Source organism: Vombatus ursinus, unplaced genomic scaffold, assembly GCF_900497805.2.
Source record: "Vombatus ursinus unplaced genomic scaffold, bare-nosed wombat genome assembly UNPS02006779.1, whole genome shotgun sequence".
Taxonomy (NCBI): Eukaryota; Metazoa; Chordata; class Mammalia; order Diprotodontia; family Vombatidae; genus Vombatus; species Vombatus ursinus.
Genome location: NW_020946557.1, coordinates 6,819,281 through 6,846,174, shown reverse-complemented (window position 1 = coordinate 6,846,174; position 26,894 = coordinate 6,819,281). Strand labels below are relative to the sequence as shown.

The following is a 26,894-nucleotide window of genomic DNA, read 5'->3' as shown; positions in this document are numbered from 1 at the left end:
TAGATGTGAATAAGATGCACTATGTTGTCAACAATGAATCACCTGTAGAAAGTGGTCTTAAAGACAATAAAACATGTATGAAATAGGAAATAACCAGTTAATATAGTGAGAGCAAGATAGCACAGATGTAACATTAGTACCCATGTAATGCCAACAGACCTACAATAAGGTCCCCTTGTGAAATATATACGTGAATACATAGAAGAGAAACATACATAATATAACTATATAGGTGGCTTATGAGCTATATACTTTTGGAACGAGTATATTAACCAGGTAGTTCATTAAAGAATACTGTAGGGCCATACAATTACAAATAACAATATGATGATATATTATAAAATCTCTAAAGTGATATAAATTGACTCCATAGAAATGATAATATGTACAGTAACTACAACTGTAAATAAAAGAGAAGACAAAGCTGGAGGTAGAGAAAATTCAAGTGAACTCAGAATGAATTGAGTAAAAAATATTTTTTGTTTGGTATATGATCATTTGTTTCTGATTTTTAAATGCTCAGGTTTTGGTTTTTGTTTTTTTACATTGTTTAAAGCTCTAGAACCATGGGGATTTCCCATCAGTGCAAGGATTACCTACATCTAGAAAATTAAAAGGTCTTGAAGTATTGGAATAATATTTTCTAATTAGAAGTAATGGTGTGCTTTCATTTCTAGGCCCCTGTAATAACTATGTTTACCTGTGATATTTGTGGAGAACTAGTAGCCTCTGAAGAAGACATGAAAACTCATCTTCTTTTGACTCATATGGAAAATGAAGTGATTTGTCCATTTTGCAAATTGTCTGGTGTGAATTATGATGAAATGTGTTTACACATTGAAACAGCTCATTTTGAACAAAATGAAAATGAGAGAGACTTGGAGAAAGTTAACCAAGTACAACGTAGAACTCTTGATAGAAAAACTGAAAAAGAAAACTCTCATCACTATAGAATGGAAGTTAATGAAGATGTTTATTCTGCTTGTGCATCAAATGATCTGAAAATTACAGACCACAGGCACTCTAAGGATGCATCTTTAAAGTGTAAAACTTTTCATTCAGAGAATTTGACTGAACTCAGAGAGTTGCAAGAAAATAGACTTAATCAATCTGACTTAACTGAAATAAATGAATCACTGTCCAGTATCCCAGAATGTCCATTCTGTGGGAAAATAGAAGCATGTAATGAAGATTTGGAAACACATGTGAAAAAAAAGCATGCCAATCTTTTGGACTCTCCAGCAGAAGGTATAGTATACATTTTGTAATATAAGAAAGGAACAAGTATTTCTTATTTCTGAATTAGTTATATTTAAAAGGTTCAGTTGTTATAACAGGAACTGCACCTGCTGTTTCACTAGCATAGGAAACTTCTTCTACCAATGCAGTTTGATAGCTACTTTGCAATTTATAGTCTTAGAGACTTGCCTAGGGCACTGAGAGGTCAGGTCACTTACTCAGGGTCACATTAGCCAGTGTTTGTCAGAGGCATGATTTGAACTCAGGTTTTAGTGGTTCCAAGGTTGATTCTCCACTGTGCTACTCTACCTTACCTAATAACATGTGCTTACAAATAATAACTCACATTTATTAAGCACTTTAGTTTATATATACTTTCCTGTGAAAGCACTGTGAGGGGGTAGGGCAGTTACTATCCACATTTTACAGATAAGAAACTTCATTTTGGACAAATTGTGGTTTAGCCAGACACATAATTCAATTTAAATCAGTATTTACTTAACATCTCCTATGTTCTAGGCCAGGGGTGGGGAACCTGAGGCCTCGAGGTCACATGCAGCCCTCTAGGTCCTTAAATGTAGCCCTTTGACTGAATCCAAACTTCACAGAAGAAATCCTCTTAATAAAAGTGTTTGGGCCACACGTGAGAACTTAGAGGGCCACATGGATAGAGCACCGGCCCTGGAGTCAGGAGGACCTGAGTTCAAATCCAGCCTCAGACACTTACTAGCTGTGTGACCCTGGGCAAGTCACTGAACCCTGATTGCCTCACCAAAAAGGCAGAAAAAAAACAACTGGAAGGAGGGCATCAATATGAGTTATGGTGTTGATTCAAAGGTAGAATAGACAGGACTTATAACTTGCTAGTATCAAAGGACCCAAGACACTGGATACAATGGTGCTACCACACAAAAAGGAGCAAGTTTAGGAGAAAAAATAAGCTGTTTCAGGCATATTGAATTTGAGGCGCCAGTAAGACAGCCAAATGGAGCTATTATGGAGACAATTGCTAATGTGGTTCTGGAGCTCAGAAGAGAGATCGAGACCAGTGATACAGATTTAGGGGTCATGTTACTTGAAGGAGCGGGAGTGAATGAGATTGCCAAGAGAGAAAGTATATATAGGAAGCTAGATGTCGTAGTGGTCAAAGTGGATAGGGCACCTGAGCATGGAGACAGGAAGACCTGAGCACAAGGGTCTGGACCTTAGACATTTACTAGATGTGTGACCCTGGGCAGGTCACTCAGTTTGTCTCAGTTTCCTCATCTGTGAAATGGGGATGATAATGATAACACCCCCCCTGCCAGTGTTATTGTGAGGATAAAAAGAGATAGTGGTTATAAAGCACTTGGCACAGGGCCTGGCATAGTAAGTGCCATATGAATTTTAGCTATTATAATTATTATATCATCATCATCATCATCATCATTATTATTATTATTAAATAAAGCAAGAGAAGAGGGACAAAGCTGGACTCTTAGGAATACCATCATTTTAAGGAATCAGAAAGAAGATGGGAATTAGCAAAGAGAGGTAAAAGGAAAACTTTGTGAGTTTAGTGTATGAAGCCAAGAAATTTGAGGGCATACCCAATAGTGGGGGGAGTATCAAATGCCTCAAATGTCAAGGAGGATGAAGACTGAAAAACAGGCCATTGGTTCTGGCAATTGGGAGGTCATTGACCTTTTAAGAAAGTAGTTTTAATAAAGTTGTAGAGGAAGTAGAACCTATGTTATAAGGGCTAGTGGAAAAGAAGGTAGTGAAGAAATAGAAGTGTGTTTAGATAGCACTATAAATTTTAAAGCACTGTTAACAATTAGAAAATTAGGGAAGGATTTATGAGTGGTTTACTATGGTAGCAGGTTGTCAGCTTCTGCAACTGAAGAGCTTCCAGGGTGTTTGAGATATTTGATCAGGGTTACAGCTGCATATTCTTTTTTAGTGTTTGGGGAAGTAATATTTGGTACTTGTATACATCTTTGAATTATGTGAATATAGATTAAAGTTCAGTTTTAAATTTTTTGGGATAGGGGCCTCGGAGGTAAAAAACTAAGACTTGTTTTTCACTGCCATTTATTTTCTGTGATTTTAAAAAATTATTTCAATGCACTATTTATTTCTCCAAAGTACCTTTGATTCTGTATCCCCAGTGTTATTTTTAACCCATGGCTTAATCTGCATAAACACCAGATAAAACAGGTAAAAGTGCCCTTATTTAAAAGGATCATTAATCTGCCTAAGGAGAGAAAGTAACAATATGGCTTACATATGTAAGGGACAGACAAAGACCTAACCCTGGGAATGGATCTAAAGAGTAGTTGTGGAAAAAAAAAAAAACAGAGCTAACTTGATTTATGTTTTTACAGGTCAAGATCAGCCATTCTATGAATGTCCAATATGTGGTCTTATCTGCACAAATTATCAGATCCTACATGAACATATCGATTTGCATTTAGAAGAAGGCCATTTTGAAGGTGAGTTGAAAAATGAAAATGTTGATAATTGCTAGGAAATACTCTTGTAATCTTGTACATCCATTATTTGATTTTAATTTCACAAGACAAAATCAATTTTGGAGAAATACCCAAAATTAATAATGAGTCATGCCAATAAGAATAAAGATAGTTAGGAAAGATTCTTGTTACTTCTCTCTTCCTCCTTTTCCAGTCACTTGCAAAGTCTTGTCAATTTTACCTCCATACTCCATCTTGAATCTATGCCCTTTGCTCCAATCCCATTGCCACCATTCAGGTACTTGACACTAACTATAAATAACAATCTACTACTGGAAGAAAGAAAGAAAATAGTGAGAAGAGTTGTGTGTATTTACAAATCTCTTTTTGATGTCTTGCTTAAAAGATAGCTAGAATCTTAACTACTTTTTCATTTAATCTGTTGAGATATGTTATTTTGGATGAAGAAAGTCTAGCCTCACACAGATATGTACTTGGAAGAAGGAAGGGTATTTGAATAGGCAAATAATGTCTTCATGTTTAATTATTATGAAAATAATTTTGAGCTTGTAAACCTCCTGAAAGGGTCTTGGGGACTCTGAGGAGGTCTGTGAACTATACTTTGAGAACTGCTGAGTTAGAGTGACTGGTTTTTCTTCTTTCTCTACTGGCTATCTGTTTTCAGTAGTAGTACTAATTCAGAGACCCCACTGAGCTTTCCTGAAGGTTGAAAGTCTAATAATTTCAGATAAAGTGAGAAGCTAGGCTCTTGGGGGAACTTAGTTTGGTGCCATCTTTATTGTTTTCTGGGCTAATTCAGATATTATCAGTTAAATATATATTGGCTTAGACTTGGAAAGAACATTGTTTTCTAGTATCACCTGTTAGAACTGCACTAAAGAAGATGATTAGTTGACCTACTTTTTAAAAATATGCAAGGAAAGTCTAGATGGGTAAATGTTATCTGTTGCCCCTTAAAATAATTTTCAAAGCTTTGGTATAATTTCTTCTGTTTAAAAACAAAGTCTGAGATTGTCATTCTATTAAATAATTTCAATTAAATTAGATATATCTGCTTCCTTAATTTTCCTCAGGACCTACTGTAGGTAAGATGTTGTGCTAAACTGTGGAACCTTGGAAGTAATGAGAAGCTGTCCCTACTTTTGAGTTTACAGTTTAATTAGAGAATATACACAAATAGCCACAATGTAGAACAATGGGTAGGCTCAGTATCAGTTGTATACATTGTAGCAGTTGATAAGACAAGGACTGGAAAGTACTTAGGTTTGGGTTGACAACCACTTGGCATTTTACTGATTTAGCTCATGTTTTATATGGAGTTTGTTTACTTACTGCTCTGTTGTGCTTTTGTCATTTAGTTTTTATTTTGATAAACTTTGCTTAGCTTGGACCTTTTAAAGTAGCTTTGCTGTAGTGGGAGTCCCATGTTTTGGTCTTGAGCTTAGCAGATTCAGTTTTGTTACATCCTCACTATATCATCTTGGACACCTCTCTGGCTCTCAGTTTCTTCATCTTTAAAGGAAGGGATTAGACTTAGGTTTCTCTAAATTTCCTTCTATCTCTTGTGATCCTTGTGAAATTTCTTGCTTTGTGCAGTAAAGTGGAAACTGAAATCATAAGTTTTGTAACTAACCCCCTCTGGAAGTCATGATGGAGTCTTATGGCAAAGGTGCTTCTACTCTAATGAATGTGGGGAAAAGGAGTAGAAGAATATAAACAGAAGGAAAAGGACTTGTGAAGGTGATTTGGAAAAGATAGCATGGTATAGCAGATAGAGCCTTGGATTTGGAGTCAAACCTAGATTCAAATCCCACTTCAGATATTTAATAACTCTTTGCCACAGTTTCTTTGTCTTATTGGCCTCTATGATCATATAAAATGAAAACTTCTTAGAAAAAGATATCCCAAAATAATTTGCTTAAGCTACAAAATTGGAAAGCAGAATTCTTTTGACTTACACATTTATTTATATTGGGAAAGGGAGAGGTCAAACAATAGTGGAAAGACATAAATAGAAAAAGAAATTCTATAGTATAAGTAAATTCAAGGAAATATAGATAAGAAAGGTAAGCTGTTGTGGGGTGAAGAGGTGGGGGAGCCTGTTGAAATACATTAGCATCAGAGTAGGGTAAGCAAAACTAATGGCAGGGACAAGGTATTGAATCAAAGGAGGAAAGGCATAAAAAATCAATCCAAAATAAGTAAAACACAAATCTCACAATAAGAACCTTGCATGTGATTGGATTTATCAGATAAAGTGTAAAATTTGGATTTAGTCAAAAGGCTGCACTTAAATACCTAAAAGGCCACATGTGGCCTTAAGGCCCCCCACCTCTTTAGACAGATTCACAGTTCCACCAACAGTGCATGAATGTGCTAACTTTCCTGCAGCCCCTCCAATATTTGTATTTTTCCTTTTGTCAGTTTTGACAATCTGATGATGGGCATGAGGCTGAAACCTCAGAGTTCCTTTAATTTGCATTTCTCTAATTATTAGTGATATGGAGGACTTTTTCATATGGGTAATTACTGCTTGAATTTTTTTTCTTTTGAAAACTTCCTGGTCATATACTTTGTCCATTTATCTATTAGAGAATGACTCTTTTTCTTACAAACTTGAATCAATTCCTTTTGTATCTTGGAAATGAAATCTTTATCAAAGAAACTTGCTGCAGTGATTTTTTTCCCCCCATTAACTGTCTTCTGATCTTAGCTGCATTTTATGCATTGTCATTATATCACAGATATCTGTCCTGGGCCATTTTCTCCCTCACTCCTATTTTACTTGGTGATTTCATCAACTCTTATGGATTCAATTATCTCAAATCTACATATCCATCCCAAACTATTCTGCTAACCTCTAGTCTCATATCTCCAGCTGCCTATTAGACATCTAGAACTGGATGTCTTGTAAGTGACAGTAAACTCAACATGTCCAAAACTGAAATCATAATCTTTCCTTGCAAATCCTTTCCCTCTTACAAACTTCTCTATCATTACAGTAGGCACCACTATCCTCCCAGTCCCCTCAGCTTGCGGAATCTTTGACTCACTATCTCTCACGTGGCATATCCAATCTGTTCCCAAGGCCTGTCAATTTTACCTTTGAATCAACTCTCAAATGTGCCCTCTTTTCTCCTCTGTTATTGCCACCACCCTGGTGCAGGCCTTCATCTCCTAACTCTTAGACTACTGGACTACTGCAGTAACTTGCCAGTTAGTTTGCTTTCCTCAGATCTCTACCCCAGTCCATCTTCCACTCAGCCATCAACAAGATTTTCCTGAAGGAAAGGTCTGAATGTGTCATACCTTCTACTCAGTAAACTCCAGTGGCTCACTATCACTCCCAGGATCAAATATAAAACCTTATTTGGCATTCAAAGCCCTTCATAACCTAGCCCTACCCTGACCTCCACCTTGCTAGTCTTTGTACACCTTGCATCACCCACCCCTGTGCTCACCCCCACCCACCTCAACCTTCAATATTCTTTGATACCTTGAAACTGGCCTCCTTTGCTGTTCTGCAAATGAGAGTTCTCCATCTCCTGACTCCAGCATTTTTACCTACTGTCCCTCTTGCATGGAATGCTCTCATTTCCTTCTCATTTCCAACTCTGGGCTTCCCTGGCTTCTTTCAAACCCCAGCTAAAATCCTACCTTCTACAAGGAGCCTTTCTCAATCTCTCTTCATTCTAGTACCTTCCCTCTGTTGATTACTTCCTCTTTATTCTGTATATAGCTTATTTGTACTGGGTCGTTTGCATGTTGTCTCTCCAGACTCTAAGATCATTGAGGACAGGGACTGTCTTTTGCCTTTTTTGGTATTCCTAGCACTAAGCACAGTACTTGGCACATAGTAGACACTAAAATATTTATTGACTTTTTTGTTTAAAATTTTACTTTGTTTAAAACTTTGACTTTTTTATTAAAAAAAAACTTTTTAATTTTATTTAATCAAAATTGTTAGTTTGGTCTTCTACAATCCTCTCCATCCCTTGTTTGGCCATGAACGCTTTCCCATGTATGTTCAAAAGGTAGTTTCTTGTTTCTCTAATTTAGATATAAGGCTTTTATATCTCTCTTGTATCCATTTGAAACTTATCTTGAGATACAGTAAATAGCGTTGGTCTAAACCAGTAGCAGTTCTTAACCTGCTTTCTGTAAACTTGTTTTTAAAAAAAAAAAAATTTTTAAGGCAATTGGGGTTAAGTGACTTGCCCAGGGTCACACAGCTAGTAAGTGTCAAGTGTTTGGTCTGAAGCCGGATTTGAACTCAGGTCCTCCTGACTTCAGGGCCGGTGCTCTATCCACTGCGCCACCTAGCTGCTCCCAAAACATTTTTTTTTGAAAAATATATTTCAGTCAGTTTCCTTTGTAATCCTTTGTTTTTTATGCATTTGAAAGCATTATTCTGAGAATGGTTCCATAGGCTTTACTAGACTGCTGAAAAATGATTAAAAGCACTTAATTTGTATCTAGCCTGTATACCAGGTGGCTTTCAGTTCTAATATAAGGATTATCAGCTTATGTAAGAAAATCTTACTATATTTCCATACATGGAGAACACCGTATCATTTTGGAGGGATGTTTTGGAGCTCAATGTTCCATTCAAAACTATTTTACTTAAAATAAAATTGTAACATAATTCTACCCTATTTTTAAAAATAAAATCTTAAAAAAAAAATCTGCCTTCTAAGACAAACCCAGGAGCTATATAAACACAATTACAGAAAACTCTTTTCATGCACATGAAGTCGGATCTAAATAATTGGAAAAATATCAATTGCTCATGGGTAGGCTGAGCTAATATAGTAAAAATGACAATTCTACCTAAGTTAATTTATTCAGTGCCATACCAATCAAACTACCAAAAAATATTTTATAGAGCTAGAAAAAATAATAACAAAATTCATCTGGAAAAACAAAAAGACCAGAATATCAAGGGAGTCAGTGAAAGGAAATGCAAGAGAAGGTGGCCTAGCTATACCAGATCTTAAATTGTATTATAAAGCAGCAGTCATGAAAACTACTTGGTACTGGCTAAGAAATAGAGTGATGGATCAGAGGAATAGGTTAGGTACACAAGACACAGTAGTCAATGACTATAATAATCTATTGTTTGATAAACCCAAACAGTCCAGCTGCTGGGATAAGAACTCACTATTTTACAAAAACTTCTGGGAAAACTGGAAAACAGTATGGCAGAAACTAGGCATCGACCAATATCTTACACCATGTACCGAGATAAAATCAAAATGGTTACACAATTTAGATATAAAGGCTGATAGTAGAGCAAGGAATAGTTTACCTGTCAAATTTATGGAGAATGGAAGAATTTATGATTAAACAAGAGATAGAGAACACTATGAAATGCAAAATTGATAATTTTGATTACATTAAACTGAAAAGTTTTTGCACAAATAAAGCCAATGCAACCAAGATTAAAAGGGAAGCAGAAAGCTGGGAAACAATTTTTACAACCAGTGTCTCTGATAAAGGCCTCATTTCTAAAATATATAGAGAACTGAATCAAATTTATAAGAATGCAAGTCATTCCCCAATTGATAAATGGTCAAAGGATATGAACAGGCAGTTTTCAAATTTAGAAATTAAAATTATCTATAGTCATATGAAAAAATGCTCTAGATCACTATTGATTAGAGAAATGCAAATCAAAACAACTCTCAGGTACCATGTCACACCTATCAGATTGGCTAATATGACAAAACAAAACAAAAAATGGTAAATGTTGGAGAAGATGTGGGAAAATTGGAACACTAATGCATTGTCAATGGAGTTATGCACTGATCCAACCATTCTGGAGAACAATTTGGGACTTTGCTCAAATGGCTATAAAACTGTGTATACCCTTTGACCCAGCAATACCACTTCTAGGTCTGTATCCCAAAGAGATCCTAAAAATGGGACAAGGACCCACATGTACAAAAATATTTATAGCAGCTCTTTTTGTGGTGGCAAAGATTTGGAAATTGAGGGGATGCCCATCAATTGGGGAATGGATGAACAAGTTGTGGTATATGAATGCAGTGAAATACTATTGTGCTATAAGAAATGATGAGCAGGCAGACTTCAGAAAAACCAGGAAAGATTTACATGATCTGATGCTAAGTGAACAGAACCAGGAGAACATTGTACACAGTAACAGCAATACTGTGCGATAACTAACTTTGATAGACTTAGCTCTTCTCAACAATGCAAAGATCTAAGACAACCCCAAAAGACTCGAGATGGGAAAATGCTATCCACGTGCAGAGGAACTATGGAGTTTGAATGCAGATCGAAACATACAATTTGCTCTCTTTTTTTGTTTGTTTGTTTTTCCTTTCTTGTGGTTTCTCCCATTGGTTCTAATTCTTTACAACATGACTAATGTGAAAATATGTTTAATATGAATGTATGTGTATAGCCTGTGTCAGATTGCACACTGTCTTGGGGGAGGGGGCGGGGGAGAAAATTTGAACTCAAAATTTTATGGAAGTGAATGTTGAAAACTAAAAATTAGGTAAAAATAAAATCTCATAATTAACTGTCAAAGATAGACATTTTATTATATATTATGCTAATAATTTTATCATTGGCCCTTCTGAAACCATATTCCCAGGGGTGAATAAAGGTTCTAATGACCTGGAATTGGCTCGTCAGCTCCAGCAAGAAGACGACGGACAGAGGATGTCTGAGGGGTCAAGACAAGAAATAGAAGAATTCCAAAAATTACAGGTATGGAGAAAATGCATGTATTTGGATTTTTTTTAAATTTGTATCTTTTAAAATTTGAATGTTTTTAACTTCTTCAAAGTACTTTCACCTGTAGTGCCCCTTTAAGTTCACAGCCACTTTACATGGTAGGGCAATTGTAGAAAAAGACGCAAAGAGGTTGCATGTCTTTCTCAAGATTTTAATTGGTGATCCATTGGGGAATGGCAGAACAAGCTATGGCATATGATTGTGATGGAGTACTATTGTGCTATAAGAAATGACAAGGGCAGGGGTGATTTCAGAAAAACATGGCAAGACCTATATCAACAAAATGAAATGAGAGAAGAATCAGGAGATCATTGTGCACAGAAACAGCTATGTTGTAATGATTATCAACAAGACTTGGCCACTTTGATCAATACAATGATCCAAGTCCATTCCAAAGGACTCATGATGAAAAAAAAACAATCTACCTCCACAGAGAGATCTAATGAACTCAGTGCAAATTGAAGTATAATTTTCTCACTTTATTTTTTGCTTTTTTTTGCAATATGGCTATTATGAAAATATGTTTTGCATGATTTCACATGTATAATTGATATCATATTGCTCACCTTTTCAGTGGGTAGGGGAGGGATGGAAGGGAGGGAGAGAATTTGGAACTCAAAATAAAAAAAAGAATGTTAAAATAATAAACAATAAAATTTTTAGAAGAAAGTAAAAAAAAAAAGATTTTAATTGGTGGCAGAACCAACACAAAAATGCAGATTTCCTGATAGCTAGTTGTTGGGGTGGGGTTTTCCCTTGAATTATTAAAGTTTTATTAAGGAACATTTCTCGTGGAAAATATTTTTGCATGAAGACGAAGATGAAATTGGAAGGGATATTAATTTTAACTGCTTATTTCAATGTGAATTTTTCAAAAGTTGCTGTATAGTCTGTGCCAGTAATGCTTATAAGACATTTAAAGAATCTCAACTGTGTGTTAGTTTGAAAAAACTATTTCTCTTTTGATTTCCTCATTTGCAAAATAATTGACTGCTAGTATATAGAAATAGAAAAGTTAGTTATTCCCTTGTCTTCCTTACCTTATATAAGTATGTGACTTTTATCAACATAGGAAGTTGCCAACTTACAAAAGGGTTTCAAATATATTGATTGTTTGGAAATTGGAACACATTTTGCCATGGAATGGTGTTAAGTGGTAGCTAGATTCTAAATACATTCCTCAAAAACCTTACGAAAGCAAAATGTAACTGTAATACTTTTTGTAATTAAAAAATAGTAAATAGTAAACAATACTGTTACAGATATAGGCTGAGCCTCAGTTTCCTCATCTATAAAATGAGGAAAGTTGATCTACATAAGCAGTTCTCAAACTTTTTGGTCTCAGGATTCTTTTATAGTCTTACATAATTACTGAGGACTCCAACAAGTTTTTGTTTATGTGAGTTATAAAAATAAGATTTTGGTATTACCATGAAAATGCTTTTGACTTCAAAGACCCCTCCTTAAAGGGTTTTGGGGATCCCCACATCATACTTTGACAACTACTGATTTAGACAGCCTTAAATTTAAATGTAATGTAGTGGCTCTTAATCTGTGATCATATGACATAGACTCATTTTTCCTGGCTAATTTTTCCTTGTTACCAAAGATACAAGACTTCCCTACTGTAGACTTAGAAATCAAAGCCTGCATATGGTCATTGTATTTCACAGGTTCCCAAAGTGGGTGATACTGCCCCCTGGGGGGCAAACAATGGGGGGGGCAGTAGTAGCCTCAGGTGCAACTGGGAGGAGTTGTATGAAAATGAGAGGGCGGTGGAAGCATAAACAAAGAAGAGAACAGAATTTTGAAAAACCAGTTTCATCTGTTGTGTAACAGTGTTAAAATTGGAGTGATTATATTATTTTCCAAATAAACACACAAAATGCAAGTTATAATTAATTAGCAGTCAAGTCGACCAACAGGTCTTAACAAGCAAATGTTGGCAGGCGAGTGTGTTGCGCGTTGTTGGGAAGTCTAGCATGCATCAGCAGGAACATATGCATGTAGTGACTTGTTTACAATACCCTATGGTTATATGACACAATATTGCATCATCAAAATTTCAATGGAGAGGCAGAGCCAAGATGATGGAGTAAAAGTGACTTGCTTAAGCTCTCCCCCAAACCCCTCCAAATACCTATGAAAAATGACACTAAACAAATTCTAGAGTAGCAGAACCCACAAAAAGACAGAGTGAAACAAATTTCCAGACCAAGACAACCTGGATGGTTGATTGGAAAGGTCTGTTGCACTGGGCTGGGAGAGGAGCACAGTTCAGCGGAGACCACGCAGGCAAAGACCTGGCCTCACTGAACCTGGAGCAGACCTCAGGGGACTGAATCAAGGGGAGCTGTGGCAATTTCCAGACTTCTCAACCCACAAATGCCAAAGACAACTTAGAAGGTCAGTAGGAAAAGTCTGTGCCCACAGTGAGAGAAGCTTGGTCAGGCCCCAGTCCTGGCGCAGCCCTGGGGCGGCAGCTGCTTCCTGAGCTCTGGGCCCACAAATGGAGGGGGGATTGAGCAGCTGATCAGAGGGGGATTGCAGGGATCTCTTTGCTGGTGCTGAGGTAGGATTCTCTTGCTTTGCCTGTGCTTGGATCTGAGTCGAAGTCCTGGGTGGCAGTCCTGGGGTGAGGAGGAGCGCTGGCATGGTGGGGCTTGTAGTGGCAGTGGAAAGGGAATCGTCCTCACAGTTCCAAGGCAGAAAAGAGTGCTTGTGGTCATTCATAGACCAGAGCACAGGCCAGGAAAGAAGTAAACACCTCACCTTTGATCATACCAACTTAGAAGAACTGAAAATGTATAGGTCCCTAGAAGTATCTCTGAAAACAGCTGCACAAAAACCCCTGAAGCTTGGGACAGTACATTCTCCACACTGGAAGCAGACCCCTACCTTAGCAGTTTAATAGTCAAATAATTGACTGGGAACATGAGCAAACAGCACAAAAAAAGTCAGACCATAGAGTCTTACTTTGGTGACAAAGGAGATCAAAACATACAACCAGAAGAAGACAACAAACAGTCAAAGCTCCTACAACCAAAACCTCCAAGAAAAATATGAATTGGTCCCAGGCCATGGAAAAGCTCAAAAAGGATTTTGAGAAGCAAGTAAGAGAAGTAGAGGAAAAACTGAGAAGAGAAATGAGAGTGGTACAAGAAAATACTGAAAAATGAGTCAACAGCTTGTTAAAGGAGACCCAAAAAAATACTGAAGAAAATAACACCTTCAAAAATAAGACTAACGAGCCTTGCACTGTCATCCTTCAAAGCCAGTCATCTTCTTCAGGTGGGCTGAGGGATCCCAGCAGCCTGGACATCAGAGAAGCCCAGTTGGAAGCGTAGCGCTGCCCTTTGGTAAACATTCCTAAAACCCGCAAAACTTTCTGCAAAAAGTGTGGCAAGCACCAGCCTCACAAAGTGGCGCAGTACAAGAAAGGCAAGGATTCCATGTACTCGCAGGGAAAAAGGTGATATGATCGGAAGCAAAATGGCTATGGTGGTCAAACAAAACCAATTTTCTGGAAAAAGGCAAAGATCACAAAAAAAGATTGTATAGAGGCTTGAATGTGTAGAACCCAACTGCAGGTCTAAGAGGATGCTTGTCATTAAGAAGCGTAAGCATTTTGAACTGGAAGGAGATAAGAAGTGAAAGGGCCAAGTGATCCAGTTCTGAGTTTCATTGTTTTCATCTTAATAGGAAAAAACCATTCCATTCCATTCCTTAGTTTTGTGTTTTCTGTCTTGGAAAGGAAGAGGCTTGAGTAAAACCAAATCTCATACTATGTGAAGCTTTTCCCCCACATAGGAAAAGTTCTTGAGGATGTGGCTGAGTGTTGTAACTTTAATCGTCTACTTGATGAGATTTATGTGTCATGGAGAGAAAGCCCAGCTGGACATTTCTGGGGGACCTAGGGTCCTTGGTTATTAGTACTATGGCTAAAATAGTTACTGATGGCCTGGATTCCCAGGCAAATTGGGAGTGGGGAAATCAGGGATACAAAGTAATAAAGATAGGAATAACTAGCCCCTATTTTATAGGTTTTCAGCAAATCCAGTTCATCATCTTCAGGGATTGCCCTGTTTTCAAAACATTAATGAAGTGGTTTCCCATATCTGTTTGGGTTGGTAGGGTTCTTTGTGGAGAACTAATAATGATTGAATTGCCTGGTCATTAAAAGGTTGATCTATTAATTGAACACTCATTTGTACCTTGTTTTCAAAGTATTAATCAAATGACTTCCCATATCTATTTAGGTTGAGTTAATCCTCTATGGAGAACTAATTAAAAGTGATTGAAATAATCTGATCATTAAAGGGATAGCCTGTTAATTGAAAACTGGTATTAATTATGTATAGGGGTAGGTGGGAATGACTGCTGGTCAAGACTTGGATTATAAAAATGGGAAAAGGACCCACATGTACAAAAATATTTGTAGCAGCTTTTTTTGTGGTGGCAAAGAATTAGAAATTGAGAGGATGCCCATCAATTGGGGAATGGCTGAACAAGTTGTGGGGTATAAATGTAAGGAAATACTATTGTGCTATAAGAAATGATGAGCAGGCAGACTTCATAAAAACTTGGAAAGACTTGTATGGACTGATGCTGAGTGAAGTGAGCAGAACCAGGAGAAAGTTATACACAGTAAGAGCCATGTCATGTGATGACTAATATTGATAGACTTAACTTTTCTCAGCAATACAAGGATCTAAGACATCTCCAAAGGCCTCATGATGGAAAATGCTGTCCATAAAGAAAGAACTATGGAGTTTGAATGCAGATTGAAGCATCCTATTTACTATTTTTTTTCTTCTGTTGTGTTTTGTTTCCTCTTTCTGGTGGTTCCTCCTATTGGCTCTAATTCTTACTTACAACATGACTAATGTGAAAATATGTTTAATAGGAATGTATATGTATAGCCTATATCAGATCGCACGCCGTCTTGGGGAGGGAGGTGGGGAGGAAGAGGGAAAAAAATTTGAAGCTCGGAAGTTTATGGAAGTGATTGTTGATAATTCAAAATAAATTAATAAAAAAAAAAAACAAGTTTCATCGACCCCAGGTTTGAGGCCTTGTTTTAGACTAATTTCACAATACTTGCTCAGCACACATACCTGGCACATAATAGTACTTATAAATGCTTGCTGACTGACTCCTCACGTACTCTACATTCCAGTCAGGCTGGTTTTTCCCCATATATAACTTTCTAACTCCTTCCTTCATGCCTTTGTACAGGCTATCCTCCATTCCTTGAATGTTCTCCCTCATCTTTGCCTCTATATCCCTCACTCTTCCTCAGGGGTCAGCTCAAATGCCACCTCGTTGATAAGACCTTTTGCCCAGTTGTTGGTGCTCTCCCCCTACCAATTACTTTGTACTTACATTGATATGGCTTGTATTTACTTGTCTGTGTATGTACATATTGTTTTCCCTGATACAATTTATGTTTATGAAGGCATTTTTGTCCTTATTTTCCTAGCACTGAGTACAGTGCCCAGCACAGAATAGGCGTTTAATAAATGTATAATCAGTTGAAGTGAAATCAGTCCAACTTAAAGCCAGGAAACCTGGGCTTTAAGCCCATCTCCCACAATAGCTTTGTGACCCTGGGAGATCTTTTTATTGCCCTGAGTTTTGGTTTTTTCATCTGTAAAATAGCACCATAGGATCATAGATTTAGAGCTTGAAGCGACTTTAAGGGTCATTCAGTTCGGTCCCCTCATTTTACATCTGAGGAAATTGAGGCCTAGAAAAAGTTAAGTGACTTGGCCAAGGTCATATAGTTCTTAAGTGGTAGAAGTAGAGTTCAAATCATAATACTTGCAATACCTACTTCACAAGGTCATTGGGGGCAGTGTTTTCTAAATTTTCAAATGTTATATAAATTTAAGTTATTATTATTATTTAGTTTTTTCCCTTTTTTCTCTGAACCTATGATTTTATTGCTTTAGAGAACATCTGGTGAGCAAACTTATTTTATAAAGTCATGTTGGCAGCTGCTTTGAAACTTAGTCTTAGAACATTGCCAGAAGGCACTGAGAGGTTAAAGTGCCTTATCCACAGTCACATGTAAAATAAGGCTAAGTCAGAACTTGAACCCAAGTCTTCAGGGGTTCTGAAATCTATTCTCTTTCAACTATGCTACGCTGCCTTTTATAACACTATTTAAATAGTACATTGCCAAATAGGTTAAATAATACTGCATTATCGTTTGTGGGATCATAAATTTTGACCTGGAAGGGACCTTAGAAGTAATCTTGTTTGTCCCTCTTGTTTTATAGATTACACAGTACAGCCCAGAGAGGCTAAATGATTTGCCTGTGGTCACATTGGTAATAACAGAGTTAGGATTTTTATTTGTCTAATCCACCTACTTTCCACCTATGTTGACCTAGATGGACCAAATAATTAAGTTATACATTTTTATTTCCAACAGAAACAATATGGTTTAGATAATTCTGGAGGCTATAAACAGCAGCAACTGAGAAATATGGAAATTGAAGTACGGAGAGGAAGGATGCAGCCTATTGAGTTTCATAAAAGAAAAGCTGACATGCTGGAATCATTAGCTTTTGGCATAGATGATGGCAAAACAAGGACTTCTGGTAGGTATTTAAGTCCTATTTCAAAAGATTAATAGGGAGATTTTTTTTTAGAGCACCATGAAAATGTTACTCAATTATCCTCTTGTTTGATGGACTTTAAAAATTTTTAGGTAGGTCTGCTTAGATTGGTACCTATACTTACACAATTTTTGTTAAGTAATAAGATTGTGTGAAGTGTATTTGCTTTTTGAAATTATGCTGGTGGCACTTCTGTAAATATTTTATTGCCTTAATTGACAGCACAAAGGAAAATAACCTTTTATGCTGTTGTAAAGAGGAAGAGGCTTTCATATTATAGTAAAGGCTTTTTAAAAAGTAATTATGTGAGTGGTAATTGGATTAGCCAGTACTTTAAATTTCTCCATTTATACATTTGGAACCTTGAGAATACTATTTATTTTGGAGCTGAATTCTAATTGTCTGTGTGTTATCTACCTAACGTTATTCATTGTTTGTAGTATCTAAAATATGTAGTTAATGTCTTATACTTGTATGTAACTTAAGTATTGTGCCTTTAGTAGGCATTCAGCCAGTACCTGTTCTTGGTTTGATTTCTTCTTTCTAAAAAAAATCACTATGCTCTAGAATGCTATTATGTAGCCTTTTCATCTTATTTTCTCCTACTTCAGGAATAATTGAAGCTCTCTGTAGGCATTATCAGAATGACACGAGAGAGGTGAGGCGAGTGTGGCTGTCCGCAGGAGTAGACCATTTTTATTCATCTTTAGGAGATAAAGGCTGGGGTTGTGGCTACAGAAATTTCCAAATGCTACTTTCATCTCTATTGCGAAATGATTCTTATAAGGACTGCTTGAAAGGTATGTAAAATATTGTTTGCTTTTCTGAACCCATTATCTTCTCAAGTATATGTGAAGTTTATATTATTTAGGAAGCAGTTAGTGGCTTAGTAAAGAAATATCTGTACAAATATTTATAATAGCTTTTTTTACTTTGGAGTTTTCAGGAGGGTGGAAGGGCAAGAGGCAGGAAGGAAAGGTGATCAAGCTCTCCTATTCACCTTCCTCTCCATTTAGCAGCAGATACTTTCTAAATGAATGATTTTTGCAGTCAGAGACTACATCATAGAAATGAAAGATAGGCAGTGCATAAGCCTAATATATCCTAGCTAGATTTGTCGATGGATACTTTTGTAGTCAGCCAAGGCATCTGATAAAGTATCAAAAGCTAAAGACAAACATGAACGCAGTAGGTTTTCTTCCAAGCATTTTTGGGAAGACTTTTTTTTTTAATTTGAGTCTCTAGATCTAGTCTAAACCACCCATCTGTGGCATGAAAGTGCTGACGTCCTTAAATCGGTTTGTGAGGAAAAAGTAGCACAAAAACGACTCCCCAACTTCCTATTTATATGCAGAATAGGGGCCATCTGTGACATATGTCAGTGATTTTTCACAAAGTATTATCACATCCAAGGGGTTCTAGTGCAGTGATTAGTAGAGACATATGTTTTCTGTTGCTTCTGATCCCATATCTATGGTTTGAGTTCTTTGAACACTGTAATTGGTTGGAGGAGTGGAATGCAGAAGAGAAAAAGGGAAGAGTTAGGGAGAATTTGGCTAATCCATTGGCTTACTTTGTAAATGTATTAGTTCTGTTGTTGTGGCCCTGGTTGAGGTCTGTGGTTGTGGCTACAGAAATTTCACAAGTATATGTGAAGTATATCTTCTTATTCTTATCTGGAAATCCCAAAGACCAAGAGTCCGTTCCACCACACTCAAGGCCATTATCTATAAAGTTATAGTTCACTGGGAATTAAGGTAAAGAGCTTCAATGTCTAAACAAACAAAAAAGGTGACATTAAGTTTGTCTGTTTCTTTCTTAAGTCAATTCTGCATTCTAAAGTAGGCTATCTGTGAGAACATGCACTTAGTGCTTCTTTATATTGCTGTTTGTCCTTGTTCTCAAAGAGGACCATGACATATTTGGAAGGAGATGTCATGACATGCAAGTGAAGGAGGACTGTGTAGAGTCACCAGGCTCACTTTCATCTCCTCAGCCATCTGGGTCCAGTGGCGAGATATAGATTAGGACAACTGGAAATGGTCCGAGATGCAGTGGGGCACCTTGGCCTTTTCAAGCTAAGGTCTTTAACTGTTTGACTGAGGCAAAGCCTATTCAGTGATTAAGTCTTAAGAAATGAAGCAAGGAATGGCCTTTAAAAAAAAAAAATATCTGGAAGGGGAAGACCCTCAGAGTTTCTAGCCAAAACAGAAACAATTGCTATTTACGTTCATTCTGAGCCAGTCTGGGCCCAAACACTAGTAGGGCTTGGCCTGGAATCTATTATTGGCCAATCAGTGAGAGCAAGAGTGATTTGGAGAGCCAGAATGATTTGGGGTTAAGGCTGGTCTTTAAGACAAAAGGAAAAAAAAATTTTAGAAATTATATGCTTTATATACTTCATATATTGAGGTGTCTGGCATTAATGGAGATAGAACAGTATGTATATAGAGCGACTGGAATATGCTTTTCCTACAGAGCTTAAATGTTAGTGTATAGAAAAAGAAGTGACATGAAAGCTGTCAGAATTGGAATAGACTCTGTGTTTTGAGGTTTATAACTGTACAAAAGAAAAATTTACCACTTAATGCATCCTAACTGAAATGTTATTACTTTGTGACTTAAAAGCAACAAAATAGAATATTTTAAAAATTCAACCATTCATAATGTCTCTGTGTTTTATAATATGTGGTACATTATTGACATAATTTCAGATATGTCAATTCCTTGCATTCCAAAAATTCAGTCCATGATTGAAGATGCATGGAAAGAAGGGTTTGATCCTCAGGGTGCCTCTCAACTTAACAACAGATTACAAGGAACAAGAGCCTGGATTGGAGCGTGTGAAATATATTCACTGCTAACCTCTCTCAGACTAAAGTACGTATCTGTTAACAGGAACTCTTGTAATTGCTTATTTTTCTTTTACTGTTTCATTGCTTTTATGTCTTACTTTTTTAGTAATTCAACTAATTTTTAAAATCATTTTTGTCATTGAGATTACATATGAAAATAATCTTAAGTTATAAATTGATAAGATGCACACTTTTGTAGCACGTTTAGGATCATAACTTTTAAAATTTAGCCAATTTAAAGGACTGTCAGATTGTATTTTTTGTTGTCTTTTCCTTAGCTTTCTGTTTATACATATTAAGTATACACTGTATCATACAACTAAGCTTACAAATAATTTTGGAAAAAGAGGCATATTTTCATTTGATTATCTTTTAGACAACAGCTTCTCTCAGTGTTGTCATTGGTTTTGTACTTTCAACAAGAGATTATGAATGTGAGTTTATTTTCAGTCATTCAAATGGCAACTCTTTGCTTCTTGAATTATATTATTTTGAACAATACTAAAAAATGGAATTTGTCTAAAATGACAACCATTTTCCCAGCAATTAAATTTCCAAACCCAAAAGAAAAAAAATCTTTACTTTGCTATGATTTTTTTTCTCACTTCTAAACAATCTCTGTGGAAGATCATTCATTGGTAAAATCTCTGATTAGTAACTAGTTAATAGATTGTCAGTACTTAAGTTATAAATTGATAAGATGCACACTTTTGTATCACGTTTATTTATGCCTACCCACTGTTAATGATTTTAGGTACATCTTTAGATTTTATTTTCTCTAAGGAAGAATTTGAAGAGAGGATTTGTTTATGTATGAGTCTTGTCTAAATTTATGATAACGATATGGTTGTTGATGGGCTTGCATGTAGGCATTGATATTTTTAATACTACTACTAGTAAAATTTTATTTCAAGCTTGATACTTTGACCTCTCAAGTGGAGAGAATATTAGTTAAAACATAGGCCAGATTCTAGGCATGGCCTACAATAATTTCACAACTCTTAATTATTACTTATGTCCTTTTGTTACAATTATAGCAGTTTGGCAGTCAAATATGAGCATTTTTGCCTGATATTAATAGCTAAATTGGGAGAATAAAAATTGTCATTGTCCTCTGACCCTCACACTTGAAGAACTTGGAAGTTAAGCTGTATCCCAGACTATGCATAAATTATTTGTAGAGTTCAGCTGAAACAGTGTTGTTGTTTTTTTATACTCTTTCTGCAGATTATATGGGTATTATTCTAATTTGTTATTACTATTTTAAAATGAGGGTAATTGAGTCTAAGGTGAAGTAATGGAAAGAGTGCTAGCCTTTTTCATGAGACACAGGTCAAATCCTGCCCCAGATACTTGGTAGACATGTGACCATGGAACAGTCACTCACCCTTTCTGAACCTCACTTTTCCCATGTGCAGAATGGGAATAATAATAATTGCACCATCAATATCACAATCTTGTAGGGAAAGTTCTTTGGAAACCTTAAAGAGCTATTTAAATGTGAGTTGTTATGGACAACTTTGCAAATAGCCACTTGTTCAACATAAATAACTTCTATTCTGACGGAAATTAAAATATTCTTATTTTATTCTTGGGAAAACACAGGCAGATAAAAGTTAATTTATGGACTTTCTGTTTCTATTTACTAATCATGAATATAAATATATTTTAACATATACTTTTCTGAGCATTTTTTCACTGAATTTCTATAGGTGTCGAATTATTGATTTTCACAAGTCTACTGGGCCTTTGGGCACACACCCTCGATTATTTGAATGGGTATTGAATTACTATTCTTCAGGCAGAGAAGGAGGTCCAAAGGTAGTATGCTCCTCCAAACCTCCCATCTATCTACAGCATCAAGGTTAGCACTGAGTTTACATTTTTGTGTTTGGTATTTCTAGGATGACATATCAAGTAACATTTTCATTACAGTGCAAAATGTTTGGTGGCAGGGCCGGTTTACAACTAGTCCCACTTCTTTTTTGAGTAGGTCTTCTAGACCTCCATTCTCATGGTGGAAAACGAAAGATAATTGACTAACAAAAACAAGGGGAAGCGTATTAGTAGTAAAAGAATCCCATTGTCCTACAAAGAAAATGCAATGTTGTTGTTCTATAAGTTATATATCACATATTCTTTATTGTCTAATTTTGCTAGAGCAAGTAATGTAAACCATAAAACACGTGGATAAAATATTCAGTAACTTTGTTAACAGTTATTTTATTTTCATGTTAGGACACAGCCGAACTATTATTGGAATTGAAGAGAGAAAGAACAGAACCCTCTGTTTACTAATATTTGACCCAGGCTGTCCTTCTCGGGAAATGCAAAAACTATTAAAACAAGAGGTTGAGGTCACCAGTCTCAAACAGCTCTGGAGATTTGTGGGAAACTTAAAGCATAAGCAATACCAGATAGTAACTGTAGAGGGTGTACTTTCTTCAGAAGAGAAAGTTGTAAGTATCTGAAAAAAAATTTTTTTTTATCATAAAGAAGAGATTGAGCTTATTGGCAGTTTAAAATTTCTGGAAAAAAAAGATCTCAGCATGTAATTGCATTTATTAACTGAGTAATCAGAAAGTTTTTGCTTGTATTTTCATTCACTTACTGGAAAAGAAATACTTTACTATCTTTAGATTTTCATGGCATTTATTGAAGACCTCAAAGTTTCTTGCACATTTTAAATTTAATCTCATATCAAGTATTTGGTGACTACAAACATTTTATGTATAAGGAAGTATAACTTAATAGTGAGAAAGAGCAAAATGATCATTGATGTTTCCCAAAAAGTTATTATCCCTGATGTCTTGACTTAGTCGCATGGAAGCTGTCAGAAATATCTGAATATCCAACACCTCTGTACATTTAACCCCCAAAGTGTTGCTTCATCCTTCAGGTGATAGATTATTAAGGTGATAGTTTTCATATTAGATGAACCTAAATGGAGACTTTTTCCTCCTTGGATGAACACGTTACTCTACATGTCATTTCTTGTGAAGAAAAAGCATAGACCATTGTTCTTAAGGAAAAACTCCCTGTTTAGGGACATAATGTAATGTGTATGTGTGTGTGTGTGTGTGTGTGTGTATACACATATATGTGATATAAAACATAACATAGCTTCATATTGGCTATCTCTCATACCTGTCTGGAAAGGTGTTTTAGGAAGTAGGAGCTTAATGGAGTGTTTCTTAAATATTTTGAAGGCATGTTTAAATTTATATTCATTATTTACCTGCCCTTGTGTTTTTCTCCATTACCTAGACAGAGTCTGACACTTAAGATTTTATAGGAAAGAATCTAATGCTGACAATTATGAGTACAGTTAAATAGGCGTATTTAATAATAGTGATAGCTAGGCATTTTGACACTTATTCACAATGTGGGTTATAAAGATAGCAGATAGATAATATATGAAAATTTTTAGAAAGTCTTCAGCTTAGTATTTCTTAACGAGTTAAAGAATTTTTCTCAATATAAACATATTCAGTGCTCAGCCCTACTACTGATTTTAGCCAAGTGAAACCAAAGATTAATCTAGTAATGGAATTTGTAAGTTGCACAGTTATTAATTTGTAAATAACAACTGAAATCCTATTTGGGGTTGAAGATTGCCTTAGGGTTGTGGTGGAATTTTAGAGTTATTTCCTCATATTTGAAACCTGTGGTTTGGAAGCATAGCACCAAAAATGGGTGCTTCTCAAACAATTTTTGCTGCTGACAATATTGTTTGAACTAGAAATAATACTACTGGACTTGAACCATGAGATCTGTATCTGAAGGAATATTAAGGGCAGAAGGAAGTTTTTTTGGTAGTGAGGTATAGGCATGTATGCTAAACTTCTGTTTCCATAGCTGAGTCAGTTATTTGTGGTGTATCTTTATTTCTTACATATATAGTCACCATGCTTCTTACCATAAATAAAACATCAGTCATAAAAGGCCTTTGTTTATCTCAGAGCTTTGCTTATGTAATCTTGCAGTTGCCCATTTAATTTTCTTTGTCAATATGTGACAATATTAAATATTCATTTTTCCCGAGTTGTCTGAGACACTATCAGTAATAACATAGGTGAATTTTTCATTTCTCATAAACATTTATATTCAGTGTACATATTGCACAGGGATATGGACTGGATTTCATTAATATAGGGAATTCCACAGTTAGGAAATTCCTTCTATCCCTACAGGTCAGCACTTTCTGTGCATCTTATAGTCTTAGAGAGTTGTGTGTCATATGGTAGTGTAAGGGCATTGTACTGTTTACTTTCCTCCATTTTGCAAACATAATGAATTGTCAGTTTATAAACACCAAACCCATAGCTGACAGTGGCTGTAGGTAGACATGCCAGTACAAAGTTTATCTAACACTTTTATTTTCTCACTAAGTTGCACCACTGACTTTGTACACTTGGGTTTAGAGTCCAAAGGACCTGCTCTATGCTTTGGGGGCATAATTGTATCACAAAACTTGAGTTTTAAAGACAAACGGTGAAAATATGCAACAAATGCACAGGTTGCTCTTTACAGGGTAAGATGAACAAGACCAGTAAAGGGTGCCTAGGCAGGATACCAGTTGCTACAAAAACTTGCATGCATCACATCTTTTTTTTTTTTTTCCTCCCTCTCTCTCTCTGTTGCACATAACCACAGTGTTGCACACAGTTGTACAATTCACAGTGCAAAAGTTAAAATGAGATTACTAATAAAATCATGGGAATGCTTGAAGTCACAAAAGTTAAACATGTGAATGTTGAGGATTGACTGCATGTACAAAAAATGACTAACCATTGCTTACCCTTTGATTCAGCTATACCACTGCTAGGCCTCTACCCCCATAAGATCAAAGAAATGGAAAAAGGTTTTAAATTTATAGTAGCTCTTTTTGTGCTGGCAAAAAATCTGGAAACTAAAGGGATGCCCCTAAATTGATGAATGGCTGAATAAGTTGCGGTATTTGAATGTGATGGAATACTTGTATGTGTAAGAAATAAGGAAATAGATAAATTTAAAAACATGCATAAACACAGATGAAATGATATAACATGAAGTAAGCAGAACTAGAAGAACAGACAGTTTTAAAGATTTTAATAAATGATGAAGAATGAAATGGAAGTTTCCCAGGTCTCTCTGAACCTTTTTATAATTTCTCAGTGATACTCATTTTAAAGTAGATAAGCAGAACATCTTGTTTCTCTTTTAAAAAAAAATAATTTCTTCCACAAGATATGACAATTTTGCCTTTTTTCCACTCCATTTCATTCAACTCCTCCCTAAATTCTGATCTTTCCACATTCTCTAATCCAGTCATCTCCAATCAGAGAAAACACCCTTGCTGCAAGAGCCAGTTTTAGGATTTATAACACAGCCAACTCTCATCCTCCACCACTCTCCCACCCACTTCTGCAAACTCCATGTCTCCCTTCTAAGCCTGCTGTGGGCCCTCCAGGGCATTTATAACCTAAACTGATGAATACCCATAGCAGCTGCATCAAATGTCGTTGGGAAAATTCTGTCCCTGTTTCTTAGTCTCTTAACACTTTTGCTGTGTCAGGTACCCTTTGAAGAAACTGTTGCACTTGCAGGGTAGTGACCAGTGAGAAAGAGCCCTGTCTTCCCTCTTTCATTTTGGGTAGATAAGAGTGAAGCACATAGGATAAGAAGGTGGGAATGGGGGCAGCTAGGTGGCACAGTGGATAGAGAACTGGCCCTGAAGTCAGGAGGACCAGAGTTCAAATCCAGCCTCAGACCAAACACTTGACACTTACTAACTGTGTGACCCTGGGCAAGTCACTTAACCCCAACTGCCTTGGGGGGGGGGAGGTGGGAATGGATTGTGATCTGGATTACAGGTACCCAGATGTCATTAAATGATCTCCATCCCACCACCAACTGCATTCCATCTGTCTTTTAAATTTCCCTATTTACTGTCTACTGCACCACCATCCTTTGTGTCACCTAGATTCTCCCAACCCCAGTATCTTCTTTACTTGGACTATTGCAGTGGCTTCCTTTTTTGGTCTTGAAGCCTCATGTCTTTCCAGCTCCATTCCATTCTCTGCTGAGCTGCCAAATTGATTTTCCTATCTAAGTCATTCCCGTATCATTGCAGTGGTTCCCTATTGACTCTAGGATCAAATATTTCCTTTTTATCTCATCACTTTAATTTTTACTTTTGCAGTAAGTTTTATCATGTCCATAATTATCAGTAGAGGAGAACATGTACAAAGTTTCCAAGTAAATATACCCATTGGAGTCTGCTCATATTTGCTGCTGGTAAGAGTGTAAGATCAAAAACATTTGGAGACTCTTGTTCTGATCTATAACTTTGCTGGGATAGATAACTATGAGAGAGAACTATGGGAGAGTTTGCTGCTACTTTCTAGAATTTAAGATTTGCTATTTCTTTTCGGGGTGCAGCTTTATGAACTACAAGCCCCAAATTTTAATTGTAATATTGTAAATTATACATGTTCTAATAATTTTGCTTACCTTTTAACTAATGTGTTTAATTCTCTTTCAAGGCTCGGATGAAAGCTTCTCAAATCTTTACAGCTGAGAGGATTCCTTGAAGTACTACAATTCCTAGATGACCTGTGCCATTTCCTGAATTCAGAAATAACTCATACGTGCAGCTTACTAATCTGTATGTGTTTACTAAGCACTCAGCTGTTGAGAGTACTTTTACAGATTTTCTAAAATGTAATTTAGATGTTTTTAGCTGTTGTTGCTAGTTCTTTCATTATTTAATAATTGACTTAATAAACTCTCTGTTGCATTGAAAGAGGTTTTGTTTTCCTGCTTCATATTCATAAAAATTCCCATTTTATTGTTATAGGAAAAAGAATGTCTTAATTGTACCCACAAATTAGAAATTAGTTATTTTTCAATATAACAAGTGTCTGAAGATGTCTTTGAATTCATGTCTTCCT

General features: G+C 36.2%; 1 protein-coding gene and 1 pseudogene across 3 annotated transcripts in view; both read left to right on the top strand.

Moving 5' to 3' along the window:
• ZUP1 (zinc finger containing ubiquitin peptidase 1) overlaps positions 1-26,733 on the top strand; it is a 29,838-nt gene extending 3,105 nt beyond the window's left edge. For all 3 annotated transcript variants that reach the window (XM_027848662.1, XM_027848661.1, XM_027848660.1), the window contains 9 exons: positions 678-1,248; positions 3,606-3,713; positions 10,336-10,451; positions 16,918-17,086; positions 17,716-17,904; positions 19,819-19,984; positions 21,672-21,823; positions 22,198-22,418; positions 26,487-26,733. In XM_027848662.1, coding sequence (XP_027704463.1) covers positions 693-1,248; positions 3,606-3,713; positions 10,336-10,451; positions 16,918-17,086; positions 17,716-17,904; positions 19,819-19,984; positions 21,672-21,823; positions 22,198-22,418; positions 26,487-26,534 — 1,725 coding nt within the window. In that variant the 5' untranslated portion in view covers positions 678-692 and the 3' untranslated portion in view covers positions 26,535-26,733. The remainder of the gene's footprint in view (positions 1-677; positions 1,249-3,605; positions 3,714-10,335; positions 10,452-16,917; positions 17,087-17,715; positions 17,905-19,818; positions 19,985-21,671; positions 21,824-22,197; positions 22,419-26,486) is intronic.
• LOC114033081 lies at positions 12,461-14,276 on the top strand (annotated as a pseudogene).
• Positions 26,734-26,894: the final 161 nt, after the last annotated feature.